The sequence below is a fragment of the Podarcis raffonei genome, chromosome 7, assembly GCF_027172205.1.
Source record: "Podarcis raffonei isolate rPodRaf1 chromosome 7, rPodRaf1.pri, whole genome shotgun sequence".
Lineage (NCBI taxonomy): Eukaryota > Metazoa > Chordata > Lepidosauria > Squamata > Lacertidae > Podarcis > Podarcis raffonei.
This window is the reverse complement of record NC_070608.1, coordinates 1,920,721-1,947,684: the sequence shown is the minus strand read 5'-3', so window position 1 is coordinate 1,947,684 and position 26,964 is coordinate 1,920,721. Positions and strand designations below refer to the sequence as shown.

Genomic DNA, 26,964 nt, shown 5'->3' with positions numbered 1-26,964 from the left:
TAATTGTATTTCTGGTTGTTATAACCTGCCCTGGTGCATGGAAATGTTAGAAATCACAATCGTTTAATCAAAGCAGCTTCTTGAGGTTATGTTGTGAACCGTCCTGAGATTTACGGGTAAAGGGCGGTATACCAGTTTAATAAATAATAATAATAAGAAGAATAAATGCTGGACGTGTCAAGGAGAATCCCATCTGGTTGCTGGACAGGACATTGCTGTGCTCACCTCGACTGAGGGTCTCTTTCTTCCGCATCCGGCTGAAATCTGCCTCCTCAGCAGTCACCTATTAAGAAAGAACAGGCAGGTAGAAAAAGAGAATGTGAGATAGGCACAGCCTGCGTTCCACTTTGGGGCCACACAAAAAAGGCCCTGCTTTCTGTTCATTTTCTGAGCCCTCCATTTTATTAGTACAGCGGTACCTCTGGTTGCGAATGGGATCTGTTCCAGAGCCCCGTTCGCAACCTGAGCAGAACGCAACCCGCGTCTGCGCGGGTAGCGATTTGTCGCTTCTGCAAATGCGCATGGCATCATTTTGAGCGTCTGCGCATGCGCTAGCGGTGAAACCCGGAAGTAACCCTTTCCGGTACTTCTGGATCGCTGCGGGATGCAACCTGAAAAGGCTCAACCTGAAGCAAACGCAACACAAGGTATGACTGTAGTAGTATTAATTAAATTTAAAGAATCACCTACATACGAAAGCGCTAGGCAACTCATAGAATCGAAGAATTGCAAAGCTGGAAGGGACCCCAAGGGCCATTGAGTCCAACCCCCTGCAATGCAGGAATCTCAGCTAAATATTCTCTGATAGATGGCCATCCAACCTCTGCTTAAACACCTGCAATGAATCATAGAATTGGATCCCAATGGTCATCTAGTCCAACCCCTTGCAGTGCAGGAACCAAAGCCTGATCTAGACAATTTTGCTCCCCCTCGGAACTCAGCAAGGAGTTTGGGGATGAAGCTCAGAACTGACTGGCGCCCCCTGCTGTTGGGCTCCCTGCCGCCTGCCCTACCAATGGCTGCCAGTCACCAGGCAAGAGGCATTTCTGCACAGCCAGGTTTCAACATAATAAGCAGGTGCTTCCCTCAAAACAGAAGAGGCTTGTGGTGTAATGGTTAGAATGTTGGACTATAGACCTGGGAGACCAGGGTTCAAAGCCCCACTCAGCCAGTTGCTGGCCCTCATCCCAACCTACCTCACAGAGTTGTTGTGAGGGGGAAAATGGGGAGGGGAGAAACCATGTACAACATTTTGAGCTCCTTGGGTGGACAGGTGGAATATGAATGTGAGAAATTCTGCATCAGAGGGGGCTGGACTAGATGAGCCTTGGGGTCCCTTCCAATTCTGTGATAATAAATTTAAATTAAATTAAAAGATGAGTAACACAGTTCCACGTCCTCGCCTCCCCAAATAAATCATAACGTTTTCAAAAGGTTGGTGTAGTTTCCCCCCAGGTTGTTTTTTTTTTAAAGCATACATTAAAGAAGCAAACCTTGGGGGGAAAACTTCTCTCCTGTTTTGGAAACAGAACAACAGAGCGATCGTACTCTCAAGCTGATTTTAGAGGCCAAAATCACTACCCATTTTTGCTTTAGACTTTGGGTCACTGTTGCTTGTTTTTTCAATCAATCTTTATTATGGTCCAGAGACCCAACAAATCGTTACAAAGCAATGCACAATTCAGACAGCCTACCTCCAGGTTAAACAAGCATTTTGTTCAGACTTAAAGATAGGGATCGTTGGTTCTTGCAACCACCGATAAAAACTTTGCTACTGCTAACGTTCTAGCATTTGTCTGGACTTCCAATAGGAACCTGACATAGTGAGCCTCTGATTTTTCCGGGAAAGGTAATATCAGTTCAGCCCTGGCTTGCTCGTATTTCGCACAGTGCAGCAAAATATGTTTTATAGAATCAATGTCTTGAGCATCGATGTTTTTTATACTTCATTTCAATTTCAAATCTTCGAGGGGTGTGTGTGCATGCCCCACTGACTCAGACTGCTGATTCCTTCCACTTAAAAAAATAAAATAAAAATTAATGTGGGAATTAAGCAGCAGGAGCTTAACCCAACAGGGAGGCAGTGTGGAGCAGTGGAATAGGCTCCTGCCTTGCATGCTGAACGTCCCTGGTTCAATCCCTGACCTCTCCAGTTAAGAAGGCTCTCAGGTGGCGGGCGATAGGGAAAATACCCTTCCCTGCCAGAAAACCTGGGAGAGCAGCTGCCAGTCCGAGAAGACAATAATGGGCTCGATGCACCAATAGTCTGGCGCAGTGCGAGGCATTTTTCACATAGCCACATATTTCTTCCTGCACATCTTTATTCCACCTTCCACCATTAGGTGGGGCTGGAAGATAATGCTTGGGTTCTGGATAAAGGCATGGCACAGAACTGGGCGAAAGAGGAAGGCAGAAATTTATTTTTTGCGGCTGACTTTTTCTCTTGCTTTTTGCCGGAGATCACTCACAGCTCCTGGAATGCCGGGCTACGGGTGGAAACAGCTCTCTGCTCATCTCTGGGTATCTCAGAGTTCAGTGGCTCATCAAGACTTAACGTGAGTCAACAGTGTGATGCAGCAGCAAAAAAGGAAAAGGGTGGTGTGATAGGAATTTTGAGGTCTTAGATATATGTTCAATGTTCATAAGTGTACCAACCAAGCATGTACACAGATCAGCACAGGAAGACCGACCTGGAACCATTTTTGATTCCCAAACTGACCAAATGTTTTCTCTGCAAGGTCAAAGGAAAATGGAAAAGCCTCCCCATTTTCTTTTCCTTCACAAATCCTGTCTTAAGGGTATGTCTGTGTTTGAATAGCCTGTGACCTGACTCAGGAACTAAGTATTTATCATTACAAAAGACTGGCCAGGCTCCCCAGGGTATCCAATCAAGTAAGCATTAACAGGTAACCTGCCAGACAAAAGATAAACAACACACTCAGATTTCTGCTGTAGACTGCCCTTCCGTTATGTAGGTATGATGTCTCTGCGGGTGGTGGTCTTGAGCTACACCCCTTTTTGGGGATGAAAACGTCAAATCTTCACCAAGGCCAGCTATCCAGACTGGTCCTACGTGGGCCAGAAAAAAGCTAGGGAAGTCCCCAAATCGGAGTTCCATCACAGAAGGAGAAAGGAAAGATGGGGAGGGGATCAAGTTGATTCCAAGCCAAAGGCCAGGCGGAACAACTCTGTCTTACAGGCCCTGCGGAAAGAAATCAGATCCCACAGAGCCCTGGTCTCATGAGACAGAGCGTTCCACCAGGCCAGGGCCAGTGTTGAAAAGGCCCTGGCTCAGGTTGAAGCTAATCTAACTTCCTTAGGGCCCGGGACCACTAGGGTGTTGCTATTTATGGACCTCTAGAGGCTAGAAGGCTGATTGCCGAAGAATTGATGCTTTTGAATTATGGTGCTGGAGGAGACTCTTGAGAGTGCCATTGACTGCAAGAAGATCAAACCTCTCCATTCTGAAGGAAATCAGCCCTGAGTGCTCACTGAAGCTGAGACTCCAATACTTTGGCCACCTCATGAGAAGAGAAGACTCCCTGGAAAAGACCCTGATGTAGGGAAAGATGGAGGGCACAAGGAGAAGGGGACGACAGAGGACGAGATGGTGGGACATTGTTCTCGAAGCCACAAACATGAGTCTGACCAAACTGCGGGAGGCAGTGGAAGACAGAAGTGCCTGGCGTGTTCTGGTCCATGAGGTCACGAAGAGTCGGACACGACTAAACGACTGAACAACAAAGAGGCTAGGACTCCAACCAGGGGCTTCAAGTTGCAGGAGATGCCAACTTCATCAGGAAGAACTTTCTGATGCTAAGAGCTGTTTGACAGGGGAACAGACTCCTTTGGAAGTTGGGCTCTCCTTCCTTGGGGGTTTTTAAGCAGAGGTTTGGTGACCATTGGTCAGGGATGCTTTAGCTGAGATTAATGTGTTGCAGGGGGTTGAACCAGATGACCCTCGGGGTCCCTTCTAACTCTAGGATTCTAAGTATCCATGAGGACATTTCTCCTGGGTTAAAGGAACAGCCTTCATCTATACAACAGTGCAGTGTCGGGCAAGCTAGCACCTTCCAGATGTTTTGCACTACCTCTTCCATCAGCCCCTGCCCAAACATCTGGAGGGCATCAACTTGGCCAAAGCTGCTGAAATATACTTAGAGTCGAGAGTGGATGTCATGCTCTTTATTCAGCTCAGAGTAGTGAGGAATGGAAGTTCCTCCGAAATGTCTGCTTTATATACATTATTTACACAATGGGCCCCACATGATTGGCTAATTCTGGGATTCTCCTGTAGGCCAATCAGGTTGCGGATTCACTTCCACCTGGGGTTGGATTGGGTGGCTCCTGCAGACCAATTAGACTACTGCATTCTGGATCCTATTGTTCTAGGACCAATCAGACTGCTGCATTCTGGATCCTATTGTTCTAGGGCCAATCAGACTGCTGCATTCTGAATCCTATTGTTCTAGGACCAATCAGACTGCTGCATTCTGGATCCTATTGTTCTAGGACCAATCAGACTGCTGCATTTTGGATCCTATTCAACTCAGTACATAACAGCTGCCATGCAGACACTTATTTTTCTTGGGGTTCTTTTCCAGGACCTTGAGTAATCTTTGCTTAGCCTCTGACTCAACCCAGAAATGCACAAAACAACCCAGAGAGACTGAGGGCATCTCAGCAGCCAGGATGCCAATATCAGGTGGAGGCACGCAGGGCAGACCACTCACCAGGTCAGCGTGAGAAGCACCTTTCTCCTGCTTCCTCCTCTTCATCTCGTCTTGGTAGAGCTGCAGGGACATGCCGTGGTCGCACTGGTGCCCTGTGCTGTGCTCCTGGAGGCGGGAGATACAAGGGAACATGACATCCGGTTGGACCCGTGCAGTTGCTAGGCAACCCAGCAGGAGTTCAATCCCTGCTAATTTATAATTTGGCAGAATATTTGGATTATTTGATATGTAACGCGGGTGGCGCTGTGGGTTAAACCACAGAGCCTAGAACTTGCCAATCAGAAGGTCGGCGGTTCGAATCCCCACAACGGGGTGAGCTCCCATTGCTCGGTCCCTGCTCCTGCTAACCTAGCAGTTCGAAAGCACCTCAAAGTGCAAGTAGATAAATAGGTACCGCTCCGGCAAGAAGGTAAACGGCGTTTCCGTGCGCTGCTCTGGTTCACCAGAAGCGGCTTAGTCCTGCTGGCCACATGACCCGGAAGCTGTATGCCGGCTCCCTCGGCCAATAAAGCGAGATGAGTGCCACAACCCCAGAGTCGGTCACAACTGGACCTAATGGTCAGGGGTCCCTTTACCCTTTACCTATATGTATAATTTGGAATATTTAATGTGATTTGATTGGATTGTTAAAATGGAAAACTTAATAAAAATGATTTATTAAAAAAAAGGAGTTCAATCCCTGCTCATCAGCCGATGAGCAGGAAGTTAAATCTTGCTTTCTGCAGGGATCAAGTAGGCACCCCAGTTCTCCACAGGATTGAATCCCGCTCATCAGCTGACATCACCCACCCATCAGGGTTATGTCAGCTGGCGGAGAGGTCAGCAATTTATTTATTTTTAAAGGACTCGCTGGCCACATTGGGTCAATACTGCAGTGGCGGAACCTGGGCTCTCAAATTTCAGCGGCACCCTGTGCAACGCTAAAATCCCACCCCCCAACATCTTGCACTCTGTTCTACAGCAATCTTCTGGTGCCCCCTGCAGCAAGGCGCACAGTGCGGCTGCTCTGGTTGTGCTACCCAAAAAATGCCTCTGCAGATGGGCCTGCAAGCCAGAGGCTCCCCACTTCTGTGTCAGGTTACGGAGAAAGAATGTGTTACAAGCTCCTTTTGGCCCTGGATTCAGGGGTAAGCAAACTTTTGCAGCAGGGGGCCGGTCCACTGTCCCTCAGACCTTGTGGGGGGCCAGACTATATTTTGAAAAAAAAAATAACGAACAAATTCCTATGCCCCACAAATAACCCAGAGATGAATTTTAAATAAAAGCACACATTCTACTCATGTAAAAACACGCTGATTCCCGGACCGTCCGTGGACCAGATTGAGATGGCGAATGGGCCGCATCCGGCCCCCGGGCCTTAGTTTGCCCACCCATGATTTAGGGCATTGTGGGCGGTGCCGAGCAGAATGGGTGCCCAACTGAGACGATCCATAAATGAGAAGATCCATTTGTGGGTGCCAGATTTTGGCCTCGCTCAGGGTGCCATATTCCCCGTGATTGCCAAAGTCTGCCCCTGCCCTTTTCCGTTCCTCCTCCCCTCTGCTGCCAACAGCTAGCAGCCGATAAACGACCAACGCACCTCGTCGTCATCCGAGTGCCCCAGGAGGATGAAGAACTTTTCGAGGAGGAAGAAGAGGTAGAGCCCTCCCAGCACGGCCAGTAGCTTCCACAGGACGTTGTGGCCCTCGGCTCCGTGGGGGTCGTGGGAGTGGCCCTCGCCGTGGGAGTGAGAATGGAGACCCAGGAACTGCGGGCAGGAGAGCGGAGGCACAGATTGATTTGGGGCGCAGGGCAGAAGCTTCTGAAGACCACACATCCCTGCCTTCGAAACATGCCGGACTACAACTCCCATCCACACCAGCACCCATTGTGGCCATGCGATGTTGTCAGGAGAGCTGCCATGGTGGCTGATGGGAGTTGTAGTATAGCACCGGGTCTAGGGCACCAGATTGGGAAAGGTTGAATTGCAAAAGGAGGGAATTTTTTTATCACATGTGGTGGACGTGTAGTAAGGTAAAAGCTCACTGGCAAATGATATATAATCAGTCAAAGAAAATGTTTAAAAGTACATTTGTGGAAAAACCAGAGGCATTTCTGTTAGGTATAATAAGGAATGAGATCCTGAAGACAGATACAAAACTGTTTATGTATGAGACAACAGCAGCAAGAACTCTTTTAGCCCCAAAATGGAACCAATGGGAAATTCCATCTTTAGAGGAGTGGCAGACGAAGATGATGGACTATGCAGAATCGGCGAGGCTGGCCGGGAAAATTGGAAACCAGCGTGATCAAACTTTCCAAAAAGACAAGTAAATTTTTCAATATCTGAAGGACAATTGCAAACAATTAACAACGCTAGCAGGGCTGCCGTAAGAAAACTTGCAATGTTAAGGATTTGTACCTTTTTATGTTTATTTAAAAATTTGTGATTAACGGAAGGAGTGAAAAGCACCGTATTTTTCGCTCCATTAGACGCACCTGACCATAAGACGCACCTAGTTTTTAGAGGAGGAAAGGGGGAAAGCCCCGTTTTTTGAGGATCAGCTCACAGTTCTGCAGCTTCTTTAGGAAAGGAAAGGGAGCCGTTTGTATAATTTCCAGACAGATAATCTAATCAGCCAGTCACATGTCGCTCGGGAAACAAATGGCCTCCATCTGCAGAACATTCATCAATGGGGGCCTGGGCAAGGGGGTGGAAAGGGAGCCAGCGATCGACCACACATTCGCTCCATAAGACGCACAGACATTTCCCCTTACTTTTTAGGAGGGAAAAAAGGGCGTCTTATGGAGCGAAAAATACGGTAAATGGGATAATTTACAAATGCTATGAGGTAATAATGAATTATAGAAACCATGAGACCGGAGGGATGGAAGTTGAAGCTCAATTGAGCAGATATGTAATGAGTATAAAGGTGATAAAATCGAAACTTAATAAATATTATTTATAAGGGAAAGGTTGGATGCGCACACCTGCAAATAGATGCCAGCACACCTGCAAATGGATGCCAGCACACCTAGAGGCACACCTGCCCAGAGAGTGCAGCCTCAGCACAAACCAGAAACAGCCCCACCCGCCATGTGAACTGACCGTGGGGATGAGGTGCAGCATGGCATCCCCAGTGAGGGATCCCACCGCCAGGCTGACGAAGAGCTGGATCACGTACTGGTAGGCACTGATGCAGGTGGTGCAGAGGAGGACCACGATGCCAAACAGGGCACACAGGCAGATCAGCAGGGTCGCCAGAGAGCCGTAGATGTATTCTGGAAGAGGGGCAATGAGGAGTGGCGGGGAAAGAGTTAAACATTTCAGAAGATGACATCGTACGTTTCTGGGCACAATTCTTTTTTTATATATATAATTTTTTTATTAAATTTTTCCATAATATCTCCAATCAGACTGTAAACTCTTTCAGTATGCAATAACAGCAGCGAGAATATTGATGGCCCAAAAATGGAAACAAGAAGAACTACCGACTTTGGAAGAATGGAGAACAAAACTAACTGACTATGCAGAACTGGATAAATTAACTGGAAAAATCAGACTTCAAAGAGACCAGAAGTTCCTAGAGGACTGGGGAAAATTTAGAGAATATTTGAAAACTGTATGTGAGGAACAAACAACGCTAGTGTGTTTTAAAGAAGCTTTGTGAAATAATAAGGAATATTGCAAGAATGTAAATGAGGATAGAAAAATTTTACTTAAAGGCGATATTATAATTAAGGAATGTGAAGATAGAAATTTATCTACGGATGATTGTCAGAGGAGTTGAAGGAGGTTCAATAAGTTAAAATATGTGATTTGGAAAATTGTATGATTGGAGACGTTTCCGGGCACAATTCAAAGTGTTGGTGCTGACCTTTAAAGCCCTAAACAGCCTCAAAGGCCCAGTATACCTGAAGGAGCATCTCCACCCCTATCGTCCAGCCCGGACACTGAGGTCCAGCACCGAGGGCCTTCTGGCGGTTCCCTCCCTGAGAGAAGCAAGGTTACAGGGAACCAGGCAGAGGGCCTACTTGGTAGTGGCACCTGCCATCGAGAACCCACTCCTCCTCCATGAATTTGTGGCTATCCAAGTTGTGGCCGTTGTGGGAGGGAGTTCCACAGTCTTAACTATGCACTGTGTTAAGAAATGCTTTCTTTTATTCATCCCGAAGTGCGCAAGCAAGACCAGGACTCTCCCTGCTTGCAATTCCCAGTTGCTGGAGGTAGAGCAGAGCCATTGTGGAAGTGGAATATATTTTAGCCCCTTCCATGGCATGGCTCTCTCGACAGCTGTCAGTTACTGGGCGTCCTACACAGAAGCAGCCTTAGGACCTCAAGCCCAGACCTTTAACTGGACAGGTTCCTACAGGACTCAGCAATTTGTTTTCTAATCGGCTTAAGAGACCAGTTCCTTTTTAAGGGTGCGTGGACTCACTCTGCGCAGTGGTGAGCCGCCCGTCGTCAGGGGCGTTCCGGGGGGCAGAGCAGGCTTTGCTCAGCTGTTGCTGCACCAGCGCTGGGCTCACGCGGCTGAAATCAGGGCCGGAGATTCCTGCGCTTTCATCGATCCCGTAAATCTCAAACAGGTCACTGGGGCTGAGGCAGACCTGGAAATAAAGACATGCCCCCCAGATGAGTGAGCCACAAGGAGATGCCAAGGAGACTAGGGTTGCCAGTTCTTCAGATGCCTCGTTCTGCCCGGACACTGAGGTCCATCTCCCGAGGGCCTTCTGGCGGTTCCCTCCCTGTGAGAAGCCAAGTTACAGGGAACCAGGCAGAGGGCCTTCTCGGTGGTGGCGCCCGCCCTGTGGAACGCCCTCCCATCGGATGTCAAAGAGAAAAACAACTACCGGACTTTTAGAAGACACCTGAAGGCAACCCTGTTTAGGGAAGCTTTTAATGTTTAATAGGTTATTGTCTCTTATTTTAATGTTCTGTTGAAAGCTGCCCAGAGTGGCTGGGGAAACCCAGCCAGATGGGCGGGGTATAAATAATATTTTTTAAAAAAATTATTATTATTATTATTATTATTATTATTATTATTATTATTATTATTATTATTATTAATGGCCCCTATCACCATGCCTTTCGCATCCATTTGATCTGTAGCCATTGGAACCAGGTGATTCCTGTTATGTGTTCCATGGTCTGTTTACCTACCCATGGTCTGGAACAAGATTCTGAGCTCCTGTGTTCTGATTCGATATGTCCAATCACAGAACAGTTCAGGATTTGGGCCTCTGCCATTGGCCCTTGAACTCTGAGTCATGATTCGCAGCTTGGAAGTTTAGACCGCCAATCACATTGGGAGTGGGAGTGGCCCAGGCTTTCAGGAACGTATATAAGCAGTTGCTTTGCCCCTGTTTCCCAGTTATGTAGTTCAATAAAGGTTCTTGCTGTTATCTCTGTGCCTTGCTTTGTGAGACCCACCTACACTTCAATTCTAGAACCATAGAATTGGTTGGAAGGGACCCAAGAGGTCATCCAGCCCAGCCCCCCGCAATGCAGGAATTCTGTCACGCTTGACACATCAAAGAGGTTCCCTTGCTAATTTCTACAGGTCATCTGGCCTTGAATGGCACAGGAGCAGGCCAGACGAGCTTTTTCCCCCTGGTCAGATGGCAATGCTAATGGACAGACACACAAATGCACACAGACCCCTCGCCGCTGCCTGACAAAAACCAAGCTAGAATCAGAGTCCTGTTCTCCGTTTCTTGTCTAAGCGCTGACGAAACACATGGAGTGGGAAAAGAATTTCATCATCTGCCTCTGGGCTCTGCCCTTCATGAGAAAATCACCTGTTCCCAACATCACCTGATGCATGAAGGGCAAAGAAACACCCCTCTCCCCCTCCACACCATGTGGAAATTAATTTGGTTTTTATTTAAAAGCCTTCTTGTGCCAGCTTTCATCACGTCAGACGTTCATCAGACTTTTAAGTCAAATTCTCCTTTCCCTTGTGGAACATGAAGAGAAGGAGGGAGCCCTGGATCAGGGATGGGAAACGAACAAGCAACATGATTATGGTTGCTATCTAGCAGATCCATACGTGCCAACTCCCTGGGTGCCCAGGCACCCACACAATTCCCCATGAAGAGGCCAGGCATCCATAAATTTTGTTGCCAGGGCCATACACAGCATGGCACCCACAGATCCGGGCACCCATGGTTCCAGGGCCAAGCTGGCACTCCTGAGCAGATCCTACCAAGTGGTCTCTTTCTTTAGATGTTTGTGATGGGACAGAAAACACTCCTCACCAAGGAACACCAAGAAGACTGGAAGAAATTTAAAGACTATATTTATTATAAATATTGTAATATTCAAGATATGTAACCACTTGAAAGAAACAATTAGGCCTAGGATTAAAATGGAATTAAATTTATAAATAAGAAAATGTACGATAAGGAAAGCCATGTAATATGATTAGGACTGTGATATGGTCTTTTGAAACTCTGATATTGGAAACTGCTACATATAATTACTAAGAAATTCGGATGGAAGAGATTCGAGGAAGTCAAATACTATGTTTATGAAGATGGATGGTACTTAATTTTAATTAATTAAGTGGTAATTTGTATGTATCTTTTTTCTTTTTTCCTCCTATTTTTTGTTTGTCTTTATTATTGTTAATCTTTTCTTTTTTTACTATGTTTATCTACTGAAAATAATAAATATTAAGTGGGGGAGGGGAACGCTCCTCACCGTATCCCAGACGTTCGCGTCCTGCTCTCCCGTTCCAGGCAGACTCCGCCTTCGCCGGGCCACATTCTTCTCCGTTCGGTTTGCAAGGTGGTCCATTTCATCGCCATGGTGGTGGTCAGTGTCATTGCCGTGGTGATGGTCCTCGTGACCTTCATGGTCACCATGATCGTGAGGGTGATGGTCTTCGTGACCCTCATGGTCACCATGATCATGAGGGTGATTGTGCGTGGTGCCCTCGTGCGCATGGTCGTGGTGGCTGCCAAGCACGTGGCCGTCGTGAGGGTGCTCGTGCCCAGGTTCCCCGTGGTCGTGTCCTGCGTGGGACGCCTCAGGACCCACTTTGAGCTGCTCCATCAGTCTGGTCAAGCCTGTTGCAAACACAGAAGGGGCACTGATCTCACCAGATGCCCTCAGGATCTCTGCCAGGCGGATTTACCACCAACCCAACTCCTTGAGCTCTTTGCACGCTCTCTATCAAAGACTTACGGAGCTGGTGGCAGCAGCAGCACCAGCCGCCAAAGACTTTCAGGTTCATAGCCTTCAGCTGAGATCCTAACCCCCGCTTACCTGGGAATAAGGCCCATTGAATTCAACAGGACTTATTTCTTGGTGGACATGGATTAGAGAGACTGCGCTGTTAATTTCTCAATAGCACTCTCACAGAGTCCTCAGCTGAGTTTTTGGCATTTGCCTGTTGCATTTTGTAGCTACGCCACACCCAGGTGTATTTCCAAAGATGGATTGTAACTCACTCTACGTGGGGCTGCCCTTGAGACTGACCCAGAAACTCCAGCGGGTGCAGAATGCTGCGGCGAGACTCCTCACGGGGTCCTTGCCGCAGGATCACATTCACTCAGTGCTATACCAGCTGCACTGGCTCCCAGTGGAGTACAGGATCAGGTTTAAGGTGCTGGTTTCAACCTTTAAAGCCCTATACGGCCTAGGACCCTCGTACCTACGGGACCGCCTCTCTTGGTATGTCCCACGGAGGACCTTACGGTCTTCAAACAAAAACATCTTGGAGGTCCCGGGCCACAAGAAGGTTAGGCTGGCCTCAACCAGAGCCAGGGCTTTTTCGGCCGTGGCCCCGATCTGGTGGAACGCTCTGTCCCAAGAGACTAGGGCCCTGCGGGACTTGACATCTTCTGCAGGGCCTGCAAGACAGAGCTGTTCCACCAGGCCTTTGGCCAAGGCACAGTCTGACCCTCTCCTTTGGCAATTCTTCACAGAACTCGAGCCCAATGGTTGCCATGAATTTGATTTGAACTGATTTTAGAATGAATTGATTTTAGAATGCTGTATTATTTTACTGTTGTTAGCCGCTCTGAGCCCGGCTTCGGCTGGGGAGCGCGGGATATAAATTTTTTATTTTTATTATTATTAATTATTATTATTATATAACTAACCCATGAAACTCGCTGCCACAAGCTGATGTGGTGGCCACTAACCAAAGGACTCTAACCAAGGGCTTAAAGGGGCAAGGAAGGAGATTCCAACTAAATGAATAATATTATTATATTATTATAGGTGCAGGTGGCAGAGCTCATGTCACCCTCCCCCTTCCCTGTCCCCCCCCCCTTTTCCAAGGACTCCAGGAGTAAACTTTAGCGCAGGAGTCAGCAAAATTTTTCAGCAGGGGCCCGGTCCACTGTCCCTCAGACACACACGTCCTTCTCAACCCCAACCCAGTGCTGGTGAAATCTCCCAACACAGGGGGTTGGACTAGATGGTCCTCAAGGTCCCTTTGAACTCACAAATTCTGTGACTCTGTGATAAGGCAGATGGCTCATCCTCAACAGACACAGAAGCAGGAAAGTCTCGGAGCAAACCTTCTGTCTGTCTCAGGACCAAATAGACTCCCCTCCCTGCCGAAACCCTTGCCCACTGCCTTCCTCTCCCAGCACCACATTCCCCAACAGCGGGATGAAATGAGGCTGCTGCGCGCTTCTGCAAGCATGGCACAGAGTTTGAAAAAGCTGCAGAAGAAGACAAGAAGCTGAAGACTCAACCAACAGATCAAGAAATGCTGGATATCTACAGCTGTTACAGACTGTCCTGGGATGCTTGATTTCAAAGTCAAGGCCAAGTGGGACGCCTGGAATTCCTTGAAAGAAATGTCCAAAGAAGATGCAATGAAAGCATATATCTAAAAAGTGGAAGAGCTGAAGGAAAAAATATGGAATGCAATAAACCCCTTTCCTGCATGCCTTAAAATGGAATCGTGCATTACTCTACTAACTTAAACTGTGTTACACAGTTTGGCAGTGCCAAGACTTGATGCCACCTTCTATACTTAATAGCTGTGTAAATTTACTGTGTAAATTTACTAAAAGGGACGCGGGTGGAGCTGTGGGTTAAACCACAGCCTAGGGCTTGCCGATCAGAAGGTCGGCGGTTCGAATCCCCGCGACGGGGATAGCTCCCGGTGCTCGGTCCCAGCTCCTGCCAACCTAGCAGTTCGAAAGCACGTCAAAGTGCAAGTAGATACCGGTAAATAGGTACCGCTCTGGTGGGAAGGTAAACGGTGTTTCCGTGTGCTGCTCTGGTTCACCAGAAGCGGCTTAGTCATGCTGGCCACATGACTCGGAAGCTGTACGCCAGCTCCCTTGGCCAATAAAGCGAGATGAGCGCCGCAACCCCAGAGTCAGCCACAACTGGACCTAATGTTCAGGGGTCCCTTTACCTTTACCTAAATTTACTTCTAATGGTTTGCATAATAAACACTATCAAATTCAAAAAACAAACAAACAAAAACAGTGGGATGAAATTACCTGCCAAGGTGAGATTGTGGGTCTTGTTGCCGTAGAGCCCAAAGATGTACTCCACAAAGTAGTGCTCAGGGGGGAGGGCATGGAAGCAGCCCCCTGCCAGGGCATGGTAGGCAACGGCTGCCAGCACCCGCCCAGCAGGCTCCGAGGTTACTCGATTGGAGATCCGTGCACTGCTCTCCAGGATCTGGTCCACTCCTGCGCAGGGCTGGGAAGGAGAGGAGAGCAGGTCAGGCGACAGGCTGAGCCTCTGAGGCTGCTCAGCCAAGCAATTTATTTCACAGGATCCTAGAATTTTAGAGCTGCAAGGGACCCCCAGGGGGCATCTAGTCCAACCCGCTGCAAAGCAGGAATCACAGCTACGTATTTGTGCTTTATTTTGTAAGCCACCCTGACAGCCATGGCTGCAGAATGTCTAGAGATGTACTTAATTTAATGGCGAGACAGAGGAATAACAGAGGGTGGCAGTGGAGGAGAGAAGGACGTGAAAATGGAATGGAAGTGTGGGAATTTAGCGATGGGAGCAATAAGAAAAGCCTGTGTGTCTTGAGGCTTTTCTGTCTTAGCAATGAGGACTAGAAAGTTGGCCTTGTCGTATTTAACTAGCTTTTAACTGCTCCCACCTAGAACTTTATCAAGTTCGGTCTTCTTCCCCTACCTTGCTAACAAAGGCTAGGTGATTAACAGTAGAGAAGATCAGAGTTGCCAGCTCTCCCCTCCTTAATTATAGTGTGACAGACAGATATCCAACAGGTAAAACTTTACCCCATCAGGAAAAGCTTTCGCTGTCTAATTTCTATGCCACTGTGCAGCTCTCACAAGCACAGGAGGCAAGGAGGTAATGGCAGGGCAAGGAGAATGCTAGCATTTTAATTACGGTTTTCCTTTAACAGGCATCACCATTTATCAGGAAATTCGTCTTGGCAGCATCTCTCAAAAACATTTGACCTGGCCAGGTGAGAGTTGTAATCCAAAACACCTGAAACTCAACAACGTGGGGAAGACTGGTCTGTACATTAAGCTACACATGAATGATAAACTTATTAAAATTTTACAGTGTACAGAGAAATGTTTTGCTCTGTATCACAACCCTAGAACTCACGGACACCCCATGAAATGGAATATTGTCCGATTCAGGGCAGACGAAAGGAAGGCCTTTGTCCCACTGCACCCAGTTAACCTGTGGAACTCCCTGCCACAGTAGGCAGGGATGTCCACCAATCTAGATGGTTTTAAAAGAGGGTCAGAAAAATTCATGGAGGAGGAGGGCTATCAATGGCTCCACAGTTGAGAGGCAGCAATGCTCCTGAATCCCAGTTTCTGGAAACCCCAGGAGGGGAGAGTTGCCCTAGTGTTCGAATTCTGCTTGCTGGTTTCCCATCGGGTGATCTGGTTGGCCACTGTGAGAACAGGAGGCTGGGCTGGACACGCTGATGTTGGATTTTTCAGCTACTTTAAAAAGAGGCTGCATTTTAAATTGCATTTTGACCTGTGTTTTAAATTTCCCCCCCTTTCCTCCCCCCTCTATTTCCCCCCTATTATGTTTTTGTTGTTTTTGTTGTTTTTGTTGTTTAGTCGTGTCTGACTCTTCGTGACCCCCTGGACCAGAGCATGCCAGGGCCTCCTGTCTTCCACTGCCTCCCGCAGTTTGGTCAAACTCATGCTGGTAGCTTTGAGAACACTGTCCAACCGTCTCGTCCTCTGTCGTCCCCTTCTCCTTGTGCCCTCCATCTTTCCCAACATCAGGGTCTTTTCCAGGGAGTCTTCTCTTCTCATGAGGTAGCCAAAGTCTTGGAACCTCAGCTTCAGGATCTGTCCCTCCAGTGAGCACTCAGGGCTGATTTCCTTCAGAATGGAGAGGTTTGATCTTCTTGCAGTCCATGGGACTCTCAAGAGTCTCCTCCAGCACCAGAATTCAAAAGCATCCATTCTTCGGTGATCAGTCTTCTTTATGGTCCAGCTCTCACTTCCATACATCACTACTGGGAAAATAATAGTTGAATTATACGGACCTTTGTTGGCCAGGTGATGTCTCTGCTTTTTAAGATGCGGTCTAGGTTTGTCATTGCTTTTCTCCCAAGAAGCAGGCATCTTTTAATTTCGTGACTGCTGTCACCATCTGCAGTGATCATGTTTTTACTGTGATTTTATTGGTGTTAGCCGCCCTGAGCCTGGCACTGGCCGGGGAGGACGGGGTATAAACAAAATTTATTATTGCTATTACTATTATTATTATTCCAGAAGGCTCCTCCTTCTGTTCTTAATCCAGAATTGGGATGGGAGTAAATCCTGCCAGCAGATCCTTTCCCAGGCGTCACCTCTCTTACCTCATTTCTTTCATTCTCCTGGATGTTTCTCTGAACGGCCCCCATCAGCTCGGCCACCTTCTCTCGATCAGGCCCAGCGGGAGGATTCCCCTCTACGAATTCGCTCTGCAAAGTGCGGACCTTGACCACCCAGTCTCCGTCCGCCACTGCCCGGCAAGCTGCCATGGGGTCAGTGAGGTAGTAGACCAGGCCAGCGGAGAACGGCAACAGCTCTGAGGATGTGAGGTTGGCATCACTGGGAGTTTTTCTCTTTGTGAGTGTAAAAATATCCGAAGCAGAGAGACACTGGAAGGGGGAAAGAGAGAGAGAGAGAGAGAGGAGGGGGACAGTTTGTTATTTTTGCACAGATTTTTATGGTTTTCATTATTTGAATTTTTACTATTTCGGTCCCAGACTAGTTCCAGCCCACTTACAATATCAAGGAATTCATAAAACACGATAGGGATACATTTGAATTTGCAATTAGGTATAACCGGGACAATACAGATATAGCAACAGTTAAAAACATATAAATTAAAACTTAGTCACTAACATATAACCTAAAATTATCATTTAAAACCTTAATCATGATGATAGCATAGCTTGTTCCCTAAGTTTTCTGGCAATCGCACAGAATTTGGCTACCCTTAACATGATCTCAGGATCCTTGTCCTCTACCAGGGATTTTAGACATTGAAGTTCAGATTCATTTGGAGATTTGGTTTTCATTATTGTCTTTTTAAAAAATAAACCCTATGGTGTTTGTTCATTTTTCCTTTGCAAGCTGCCCAAATGATTCTGTTGATGGGTGGATACATTTAATAATAAATAAACGACATCTGACGCAGAGTGCTGTGTAGCTCCGAAACTTGCACACGCTGACATGAAAATAAAAGGACTTTTTGAAAGTAAAGCGGCCTCGAAGCTTTGTGGCTCCTCTGAAACTTCTGGAGGGCACCTGGTTGGGGAAGGCTGGATCAGGCCAAAGATCCATTGCACCTAGCGTTCTGTTTCCTGCAGCTATCAGCTGGATCAGGGCCTCCGAGATGCAGGGGAGAGAACATTAATAAAAGTGAACTTCTCGGGTGTTATCAGCAGAAGATAAGAGGTGAATGACTCACGTGGGATTTGAACCCAGCTCTGACTAGGCTGCTCAGAATGCAACTAGATGGGTCTGGATAGCAAGGGCTAAGACAAACCATGGAGTCCTTGCCTTTTGCCCTGGTGCTGATAAAGGATTGCTGAGCTGTTTGCAAAGCCTGGATAGGTAGTTTAGGAAGTCGCCAGTTGTTTGAAGCTATTCTGTCAGGTCTGGTTGGGGCCAGATGACATGAAACCCAGCCAGATGGGCGGGGTATAAATAAATTATTATTATTATTATTATTATTATTAGAGGCAGAGGCACCCCCTTTCCTCTTTTTAATTTGTTGCTGTTGTTTAGTCGTTTAGTCATGTCCGCCTCTTCGTGGCCCCCTGGACCAGAGCACGCCAGGCCCTCCTGTGTTCCACTCCCTCCTGCAGTTTGGTCAAACTCATGCTAGTAGCTTCGAGAACACTGTCCAACCATCTCATCCTCCGTCATCCCCTTCTCCTTGTGCCCTCCATCTTTCCCAACATCAGGGTCTTTTCCAGGGAGTCTTCTCTTCTCATGAGGTAGCCAAAGTCTTGGAGCCTCAGCTTCAGGATCTGTCCTTCCAGTGAGCACTCAGGGCTGATTTCCTTCAGAATGGAGAGGTTGGATCTTCTTGCAGTCCATGGGACTCTCAAGAGTCTCCTCCAGCACCAGAATTCAAAAGCATCCATTCTTCGGCGATCAGCCTTCTTTATGGTCCAGCTCTCACTTCCATACATCACTACTGGGAAAACCAGAGCTTGAACTATACCTTTTTAATTTAGGACAAGAAAAATCCAGACCCAGAAAACTCTGATCCCAGATGCCAGTGAAGTGTAGGTGGGTTCCCACAAGGCAGGGCACAGCAGTAACAGCAAGAACCTTTATTGAACTACGTAACTGGGAAACAGGGGCAAAACAACTGCTTATATACATTTCTGAAAGCCTGGGCCACTCCCACTCCCAATGTGATTGGCTATCGAAACTTCCAAGCTGCGAATCACGAGTTCAAGGGCCAATGGCAGAGGCCCAAATCCTGAAATGTTCTGCGATTGGACATATCAGATCAGAACACAGGAGCTCAGAATCCTTAGTCCAGACCATGGGTAGGCAAACTAAGACCCGGGCGCTGGATCTGGCCCAATTGCCTTCTAAATCCAGCCTGCGAATGGTCCATGAATCAGAGTACAGTGGTACCTCTGGTTGCGAACGGGATCCATTTCCCCCCCCTGATTGAATAAGTCAGGTGAGTGCAGGAATGCAGGAATTCAGTCACTCTTGACACGGCAAAGAGGTTGCCTTGCTAATTTCTACAGGTCAGCTGGCCGTGAATGGCATAGGAGCAGGCCAAACCTGGTCAGATGGCAATCCTAAGGCAGGCATCCCCGACCTTCGGCACTCCAGATGTTTTGGCCTACAACTCCCATGATCCCTAGCTAACAGGACCAGTGGTCAAGGATGATGGGAATTGTAGTCCAAAACATCTGGAGGGCCGAAGGTTTGGGATGCCTGCCCTAGGGGGATCTTGTTGCTTTTGATTATTACCCATTGAGGATTTATTCTTGAAAGAGGTGGAATGTAGCTATGTTCCAAATAAATTCGACCTGTGCAGGTTTTCTGCTACCCGCCTCGCTGCAGTATCGCTGCGCCGGCCGAAACTGCTATAGCTCTATTGTTCCAGGAATGAAATGCCTTCCTCCCTAAGGCAAGCATGCCTCGATTTGTGCCAAAGTGAATGGCACCCCAGGGGAAGGTGTGCATGATCACACCTGGAGCCTGACATTCTCGCCTGTGTACTCCCGAGCGTGACGCTGGCAGAGAGTACAAAGAGTCATTCTCTCTGTGTCTCTCGCAACCTGGCACACGTTCAACTTACGTCTGGGTGCCGGCATGTCTCCTCTGCTCTGTGAAATACGAGGCAGCAGGAAAAAATACCTCTTTGCACAGTGCGGGGTTGAACTGTGGAACTCTCTGCCACAGGAGGCAGCGATGGTTGACAACTTGGGAGGGCTTAAAAAGAGGGGTAGACAAATTCACGGGAGAGAAGACCTATCTATGGCATTTTTGTTAGGGATTTTAGGACAAGACCTGTCAAGGAAAACAAATAATTTATTCATGTATGCCACAACAGCGGCAAGAGTCTTGATAGCACAAGGATGGAAGAATGAAGAAACCCCGACAAAGGAACAGCAGCAAGAGAAGTTGATGAGCTATGCAGAATTGGCTAAACTGACGTACAAACTGCGAGATGAGGACAACTGTGACTTCAAGGAAGAATGGGAACTTTTTACAAAGTATTTAAAAAGACAACAAAATGAATTGGACTCCTTGGCAGGTTTTGAGTAAACATACACAAATTTAGTGCTTGGTAACATGGTAGATAGATAATATAAGGATGGAAATAATTTTATAATATGCAGAGAGCGACATGGGTTGAGAAATCAGAGAGAGGAGTTGAGGAATGTCTCGGTGGGGTTTGATGGGGAATGGGAAAAAAGGGGAGGAAATAATGAATACGATATGTTTTGATATATTGTTATGTTGAAATTGTTAATTATTTTTTTTAAAGATCCTGCTTACTGGTGTCCCACAGGCATCTGCTTGGCCCCTGGGAGAACAGGATGTTGCACTAGATGGGCCAGTGGCCTCATCCTGCACGTTCTGCTGATGTTCGCCAAGCAAACAGAAACACATAGTTCTTCAATGAGTCTCCCCACAGCCTGCGCCCAGCAGAATAGGAATTAAAAGGGGAATCTGCAAAAAAATATGGCTCTGCTGGGAGGGATGTCTGGAGGTTAGCATGGTCCATCCTAGCAGTATGTCTGCATCTGGAAATAAGATGCGGAGGTGACCGACAAGGGCGTAGGGAGGGGGGGTGCAGTGGAGACGGTCCGCCCCAGGTGCCATCCCAGAGGGGGGGTGACAACCCCCCCCGGGCGGATCGCACCGCCTTGCCGCTCCGGATGTAGGAGCGGCTAGCTGAGCCACTGGTGACAGAGGAGAAGAGCCTGCAGGATCAGGCCAGCTGCCCATTTAGTCCATTTGATGAGGAGGAACAGGATAGAGACAGCGCGGCAGAGTGATTAGAGCGTAGGACTTAATGTGCTTCACAGGGTTGTTGTGAGGGTGAATGGGAAGGGGGAGGATATTGTAACAACAACAATTTATTATTTGTACCCCGCCCATCTGGCTGGGTTTCCCCAGCCACTCTGGGTGGCTTCCAACAAAGATCAAAAATATATTAGAATGTCACACATTAAAAACTTCCCTAAACAGGGCTGTCTTCAGATGTCTTCTAAATGTCTGGTAGTTTTTCTCTTTGACATCTGGTGGGAGGGCGTTCCATAGGGTGGGTGCCACCACTGAGAAGGCCCTCTGCCTGGTTCCCTGTAGCTTTGCTTCTTGCAGTGAGGGAACCGCCAGAAGGCCCTCGGAGCTGGACCTCAGTGTCTGGGCAGAATGATGGGGGCGGAGACGCTCCCTCAGGTATACGGGACCGAGGCTGTTTAGGGCTTTAAAGGTCAGCACCAACCAGTGGCGTAGCGTGGGGGGTGCCAGGGGTGCCGGCCGCACCGGGCGCAACATCTGGGGGGGGCGCGAGTCCAGAGGGAAGGGACAAGTTCCTTCCTCCGCCGGGCTCCCCGCCACCACCGCCAGCCTTGCGCCCTAGCGCGCGCCCACCCCACCCCCCGCCGCCGCCGCTGCGGCTGCGCTCCACTCACTGCTCGCAGGAGGAGCAGCCGCTGCAGCAGCGGCTTCTAAGGCGAGAAGGGAGAAGTTCCCCAGAGGAGCTCGAGAGACCGTCCCGCCCCCACCAGCCCCCGGGCCTTGGGAAGCTGCGCTGCCGTCGAGGGGCTGCCCTGGAGGTCCCCAGCTGATCTTCCGGGGCAGCGGACGGGGCAAGGCGGCCGGAGCTCGGCGGAGGCCTTTTGTCTGGCTGCTCCACGTGTCTGCTGCCTCCTGCAAAAGGCCGGCAGGTCCTGCGAGACGGTTTGAGGTGCACCCCCCCCCCACGGGCCTTCGCCTCGCCTCGTTTTTCGCGCGAGCGGAGCTCGACGGGGCGCCCGCGGCGGAGGATCGTTGGACGAGCGGTTCCCACCTGCCGAGCTCTGCTTCGTCCACGCCTACCTAGCCTGCGTGTTTTGCTGTTAGGACTCTACCGCTCTGTGCACGTGGAAGGTGGGAGGCTGGCGATGGCGATTAGCCACCATGGCTGCGCTCTGCCTCCACAGCTGGAGGGAGGAATGCTGCTGAATAACAGTTGCAGAAAATCACGAGTGGGCGGGTGGTGGAGAGGGCCCTGGGGCTCACATCCCGCTTGCGGGTTTCCCACAGGCATCTAGGGGTCCACTAGTACAAATTACATTCATTTCCCTTCTGACACAGCCTCTCGGTTCTCACTCGGGGTCAAACTCTCAGTTCACCCCGAAATGCCTCACCAGGAGAAGAGTTCCTGGAAGCTGCGGACTTCAAGTCTCCCTCTGGACTTGCTTTTTATGGTTAGGCCTAAGGCAGATGGTACTTGCTGGGGTGCCCACAGTTGTGTCCCCTTCAGCTGCATTCCCCATTCCCATTTCCAGGTACAGCAGGTTTGTTGAGTTTTCCAGGGGGCCCAGAGGATGAGGAAAGCCCCCCTCCTTCACACACAGCTCTTTCTTCACCCTCTGCCCTCTCCTCCTCCATCTTAGATGCTGACTGCTGCTGCGATACCTTTTTATTGTTCTTTCCTTTCTTTCAGCTTGCCCACAGCATCCGCTTGCTACTAGCGTACACAGACACCCCCTTTGAAGATAAGTTTTACAGCTGTGGAGAAGGTGCGTATTGCTAAGCTTAGAACGTACCAAGCTCCTCTTAGTCAGAGTACTAAACACTTTTTAAAAGTTACTGCTTTATTAATAGTTTCCTGGTGGGGCAGAGCAGTGGCGTAGCGTGGGGGGTGCAGGGGGGGCGGCCGCACCGGGCGCAACATCTGGGGGTTAGGGTTAGGGGGCGCAAATCCACGGGTTAGGGGGCGCAAATTACTTGCCTTGCCCCGGGTGCTGACAACCCACGCTACGCCACTGGCACCAACACTTTGAATTGTGCTCAGAAACGTCTTGGGAGCCAATGTAGGTCTTTCAAGACCGGTGTTATGTGATCTCGGCGGCCACTCCCAGTCACCAGTCTAGCTGCCACATTCTGGATTAGTTATAGTTTCCGGGTCACCTTCAAAGGTAGCCCCATGTAGAGCGCATTGCAGTAGTCCAAGCGAGGGATAACTAGAGCATGCACCACTCTGGCGAGACAGTACGCTGGCAGGGAGGGTCTCACCCTGTGTACCAGATGGAGCTGGTAGACAGCTACCCTGGACACAGAACTGACCTGCGCCTCCATGGACAGCTGTGAGTCCAAAATGACTCCCAGGCTGCGCACCTGCTCCTTCAGGGGCACAGTTACCCCATTCAGGACCAGGGAGTCCTCCACACCCGCCCACCCCATCCCCCCAAAACAGTACTTCTGTCTTGTGCCCAAAGGTGGGGTTGTTGCTGGCACCTGTCTGTCTCAAGAGACAATGGAGTGTGCCTCCGGGGGTGTGACCTCCCTGGCATCTAAGCCTGGGCAGTGTGTCTGGAAGTCCTGGGCTGCCCAGGTGACAAGACATGCCCCTCCCTAGCTTTGCTGATCCAAAGGAAAGCGGAACAAGACATTTGAGACCAGCTTGGGTGCAAGAGTTGGCGGACGGAGGCATTCAAGGCACCATCCAACCGCCTTAGGGACTCCCCTCTGGATTTGTGGAGGGTGCCTTCTTTGCAACAGAAGGTTGCTGGGCTCTGGCTCCAGCTGAGCCTCCTGGAGGGTAACTAAGACAACCCAAACAGCTGAGGCCCTTTCATCCTTCTTTTGCAAAGGAACAGATCAAACGGGAAAGGAAGGGCCAGGGCATTTGAATCCTTTTGATGCGCAGGAGATGCAAAATAAATGCCTTTTAAAAATGGGCACCGCCCTAAACAGTTGCCTCCTCCTCCTTGATCCTGTTCCTAAACTAATCATCATCATAAAGGAATTTTCACACAGCCTCTGGGGTTTACCTGAGGGGGCCACACGGGTTTTTGCATTTGCTTCTAACAGGTGAAGAATTTCTGGTGAATGGAGGCTTGGGGTGGGAACAGAAGTGGGAAGAAGACAGAGCTGGTCATTGAGGGCAGGATGCAACCAAACGTTATGTGCAAGCCATAGGTGTAGCCAAGGGGGGGTCAGGGAGAGGCAGCAGCCCCCCTCCCCAGATCAAGTAAAACAATAGGAATACTCAACTAACTGCCCAACCACATCGGTTCTGCCCCCTAACACAAGTCCTGTCCCCCAAAAGAATCCTGACTGAGAGGGGATACAATAGCCATCATCAAATATCTGAAGGTCTGCCACATGAGAGATGGAGCAAGCTTGTTCTCTTTGAGGGCAGGATCTGAACCAACAGATTCAAATGGCAAAAAATGAGATTAACTAAACATTAGGAAGAGCTTTCTGACGGTAAGAGCTGTTCAATAGTAGAATGCTACGGAGTCCACCAGAAGGTGGTGGACTCACCTTCATTGAAGGTTGGAAAGCCATCTATCGTGGATGCTTTAGTTGAGATCCCTGCATTGAAGTGGGTAGGGCTAGACCCGCAGGTTCCCAACTGTACAATTCAATTATTCTATTATCTCCGCTTCCCTGTTTTCAAAGGCTGGCTCTGTGAAAATCTGGATCCTGGGGGTTCGGACTTGGTCATTCTGAGGTCAAGCAATGCAATGGTGGTTGGTTTCTTAAGAAACAGTCTTGGGTCTCCTTTCTGCTTGGAAGCTGTCACTTTTGATGGGCTAATGCCGTTTACTTCAACTCATTGATAGGAACAATCTGTGGCCATTCAAGGAAATGGACTTTGCGCATGATCAGAGATGTGCTTGTCCAGGATAGTAGCTGGGCCCAAAGTCTAACTTACATTCCAGAGATATCTGGGAGGAGAACATGGAGGAAATCCATGCTTTCCTAGTCCCTACTTTTCTCTAGGCTTAACCTTCCCAGAGGGATGCTGGTGGTGCTGTGGGTTAAACCACAGAGCCTAGGACTTGCTGATCAGAAGGTCAGCGGTTCGAATCCCCACGACGGGGTGAGCTCCTGTTACTCGGTCCCTGCTCCTGCCAACCTAGCAGTTCAAGAGCACGCCAGTGCAAGTAGATAAATAGGTCCCGCTCTGGCGGGAAGGGAAACGGCGTTTCCGTGCGCTGCTCTGTTTCGCCAGAAGCGGCTTAGTCCTGCTGGCCACATGACCCGGAAGCTGGACGCCGGCTCCCTCGGCCAATAAAGCAAGATGAGCGCCACAACCCCAGAGTTGGCCACAACTGGACCTAATGGTCAGGGGTCCTTTTACCTTTAGTGTGATGTAGTGGTTAAGAGCAGTAGATTCGTAATCTGGTGAACCGGGTTCGATTCCCCGCTCCTCCACATGCAGCTGCTGGGTGACCTTGGGCCAGTCACACTTCTTTGAAGTCTATCAGCCCCACTCACCTCACAGAGTGTTTGTTGTGGGGGAGGAAGGGAAAGGAGATTGTTAGCCGCTTTGAGACTCCGTAGGGTAGTGATAAAGCGGGATATCAAATCCAAACTCTTCTTCTTTACCTTTTTAACGTTCCCAGGGTCAGTTCCTCTGCAAGAATCTCTAAGAAGCTAAACAGCCTCTCAGATGTTTTGGACTATTGCTTCCATCATGTTCTGGCTGTCGGTGATGAGAGTTGTAGCGCTAAACATCTGGAAGGTGCCAGGTTGGGCAGGGGGCAGGCTGGTTCATGCCAAAAAAAGGTGAAGCTCAACTTCTCCACTCTGCTGGCTGCGGTGGTGTCTGAGGTGAAACACAACCGCCAAGCCTTTTTTGCAGGTTGAACATGATGCAGCAAAGTGGCTCCAGCAGAAAAAGAAACAGAAGTCCTTTGCACTGACCACATCATGGGGTGAAAGCTTCGAAGATGGAAGGAGCTAGGGAGAGCCTGACTGCTGGATCAGGTGAAAGCTCATCCACTGCGCTCACTGTGCTGGGCCCGGGGGTAACCCGAGTAACGCAGTCCAGGTCCAGTCCCGAATCCAAGGGTTTCACGAGGAGTCAGTCTGACAGGGCCAAGGCAGGAAACCAAGCTAGGTCAGGCACAGGATCACAGGCAGGTTCTAGCAAACAGCAATGTTGCTCCCGCAACCTGGGGCAGAGTCCGACAGCCTTTTATCTTTGTCGGGGCCAGTCCTGATCCCCCAGCGACTCACCTCCCTGTTTCGGCCAAAGGCGAGCACTCCTCCTGTGAATACTCAGGTCTCTCCTTCTCTCAGACCTCAGTCTCTGCAGCTCTGGAGATGTCGGTGGGTTACTAGACCCAGGGGCCCCCTCAGCCTCCCCTGACCCAACTGGTAGTGGAGCAGCTGTAAGTGATGGCCCAGCTAGAGGCAACGAGGTCATCCCCGCATCTGGAGCCAGGGCAGGCTCAGGGCCCTGACTTGGCCCACCTGGTGCTTGTTGCAGGGGAACCTGTGCAGACTGGGGCTCTTCAGGATCAGGCCCCAGACTTGGTTCAGCTACCGCCTGAGGCAAAGGATCCAGTGTGGACTGAGACTCCTCTGGCTCCGAGTCTGAGCCCGAGTCCCAGGCCATCACACTCACAGTGGCCAACCAGATGTCTGTGGGAAACCCAGAATCAGGATTCGAACACAACAGCCCTCTCTGCTCCTGCAGTTTCCAGCAACTGGCATTTGCAAGCATTGCTGCCACCAGCTGTGCAAGTAGAGCCTAGCCATTCTGGCTAGTAGTCCTCAATGGCCCTCTCTTCCTCCATGAATTTGTCCAGTCTTCTTTTAAAGCCATCCAAGTTAACAGCCATCACTGCCTCTTGTGGCAGGGAGTTCCACAGTTTAACTCTGTGTTGCCTCAAGAAGGACTTTCTTTTATCTGTCCAGATAAAAGGACCCTGCACAGTCCTTTGACCCTGTGAAATCTCCAGCTTCTATTGCCATCTGCGTATCGGCTATTAACTCTTTGCTGCCCACAGCCCTTGGGGAAGGGGGCCCTACTTGGCTTAAATCTGCAACGTAGCCTCTCCCCCTTCTTCAAACTCTGGATGTGGCCATTAGCTTTGCGGCCGAACCTTGCCCCAGCGGAGGTTGCCAACTGTTATTCTGACAGGGCTCTTGTTCTCTGAGCTAATAGCTGCAGTACAGGCAGAAATGTAGCAGATTATGTTTTAACTGGTGGGGAAATTAAGTGCGGGGAAATGCAGTGCAGTGTTTCCTCTGCATCGCTTCAGCCTGACGTGAAACTCTTAAAGCCCACAGAAGCAGTGGAAGTGAAAACTTTGGCAACCGTAGC

At 49.2% G+C, this 26,964-nt stretch overlaps 1 protein-coding gene across 3 annotated transcripts in view; it reads right to left on the bottom strand.

Annotated features, from left to right (window-relative positions):
* The window catches only part of SLC39A4 (solute carrier family 39 member 4), a 66,521-nt gene that overhangs the window by 12,721 nt on the left and 26,836 nt on the right, over window positions 1-26,964 (bottom strand). For 2 of the 3 annotated variants that reach the window (XM_053395096.1, XM_053395095.1), the window contains exons 2-10: window positions 16,514-16,798; window positions 14,190-14,394; window positions 11,610-11,786; window positions 11,419-11,567; window positions 9,152-9,323; window positions 7,822-7,994; window positions 6,313-6,480; window positions 4,734-4,838; window positions 226-283 (exon numbers count right to left, since the gene is read on the bottom strand). In XM_053395096.1, the coding sequence (XP_053251071.1) occupies window positions 226-283; window positions 4,734-4,838; window positions 6,313-6,480; window positions 7,822-7,994; window positions 9,152-9,323; window positions 11,419-11,567; window positions 11,610-11,786; window positions 14,190-14,394; window positions 16,514-16,798 (1,492 nt within the window). Of the gene's footprint in view, window positions 1-225; window positions 284-4,733; window positions 4,839-6,312; window positions 6,481-7,821; window positions 7,995-9,151; window positions 9,324-11,418; window positions 11,787-14,189; window positions 14,395-16,513; window positions 16,799-26,964 lie in introns of all 3 variants that reach the window. The other variant, XM_053395094.1, reaches the window with a different exon arrangement.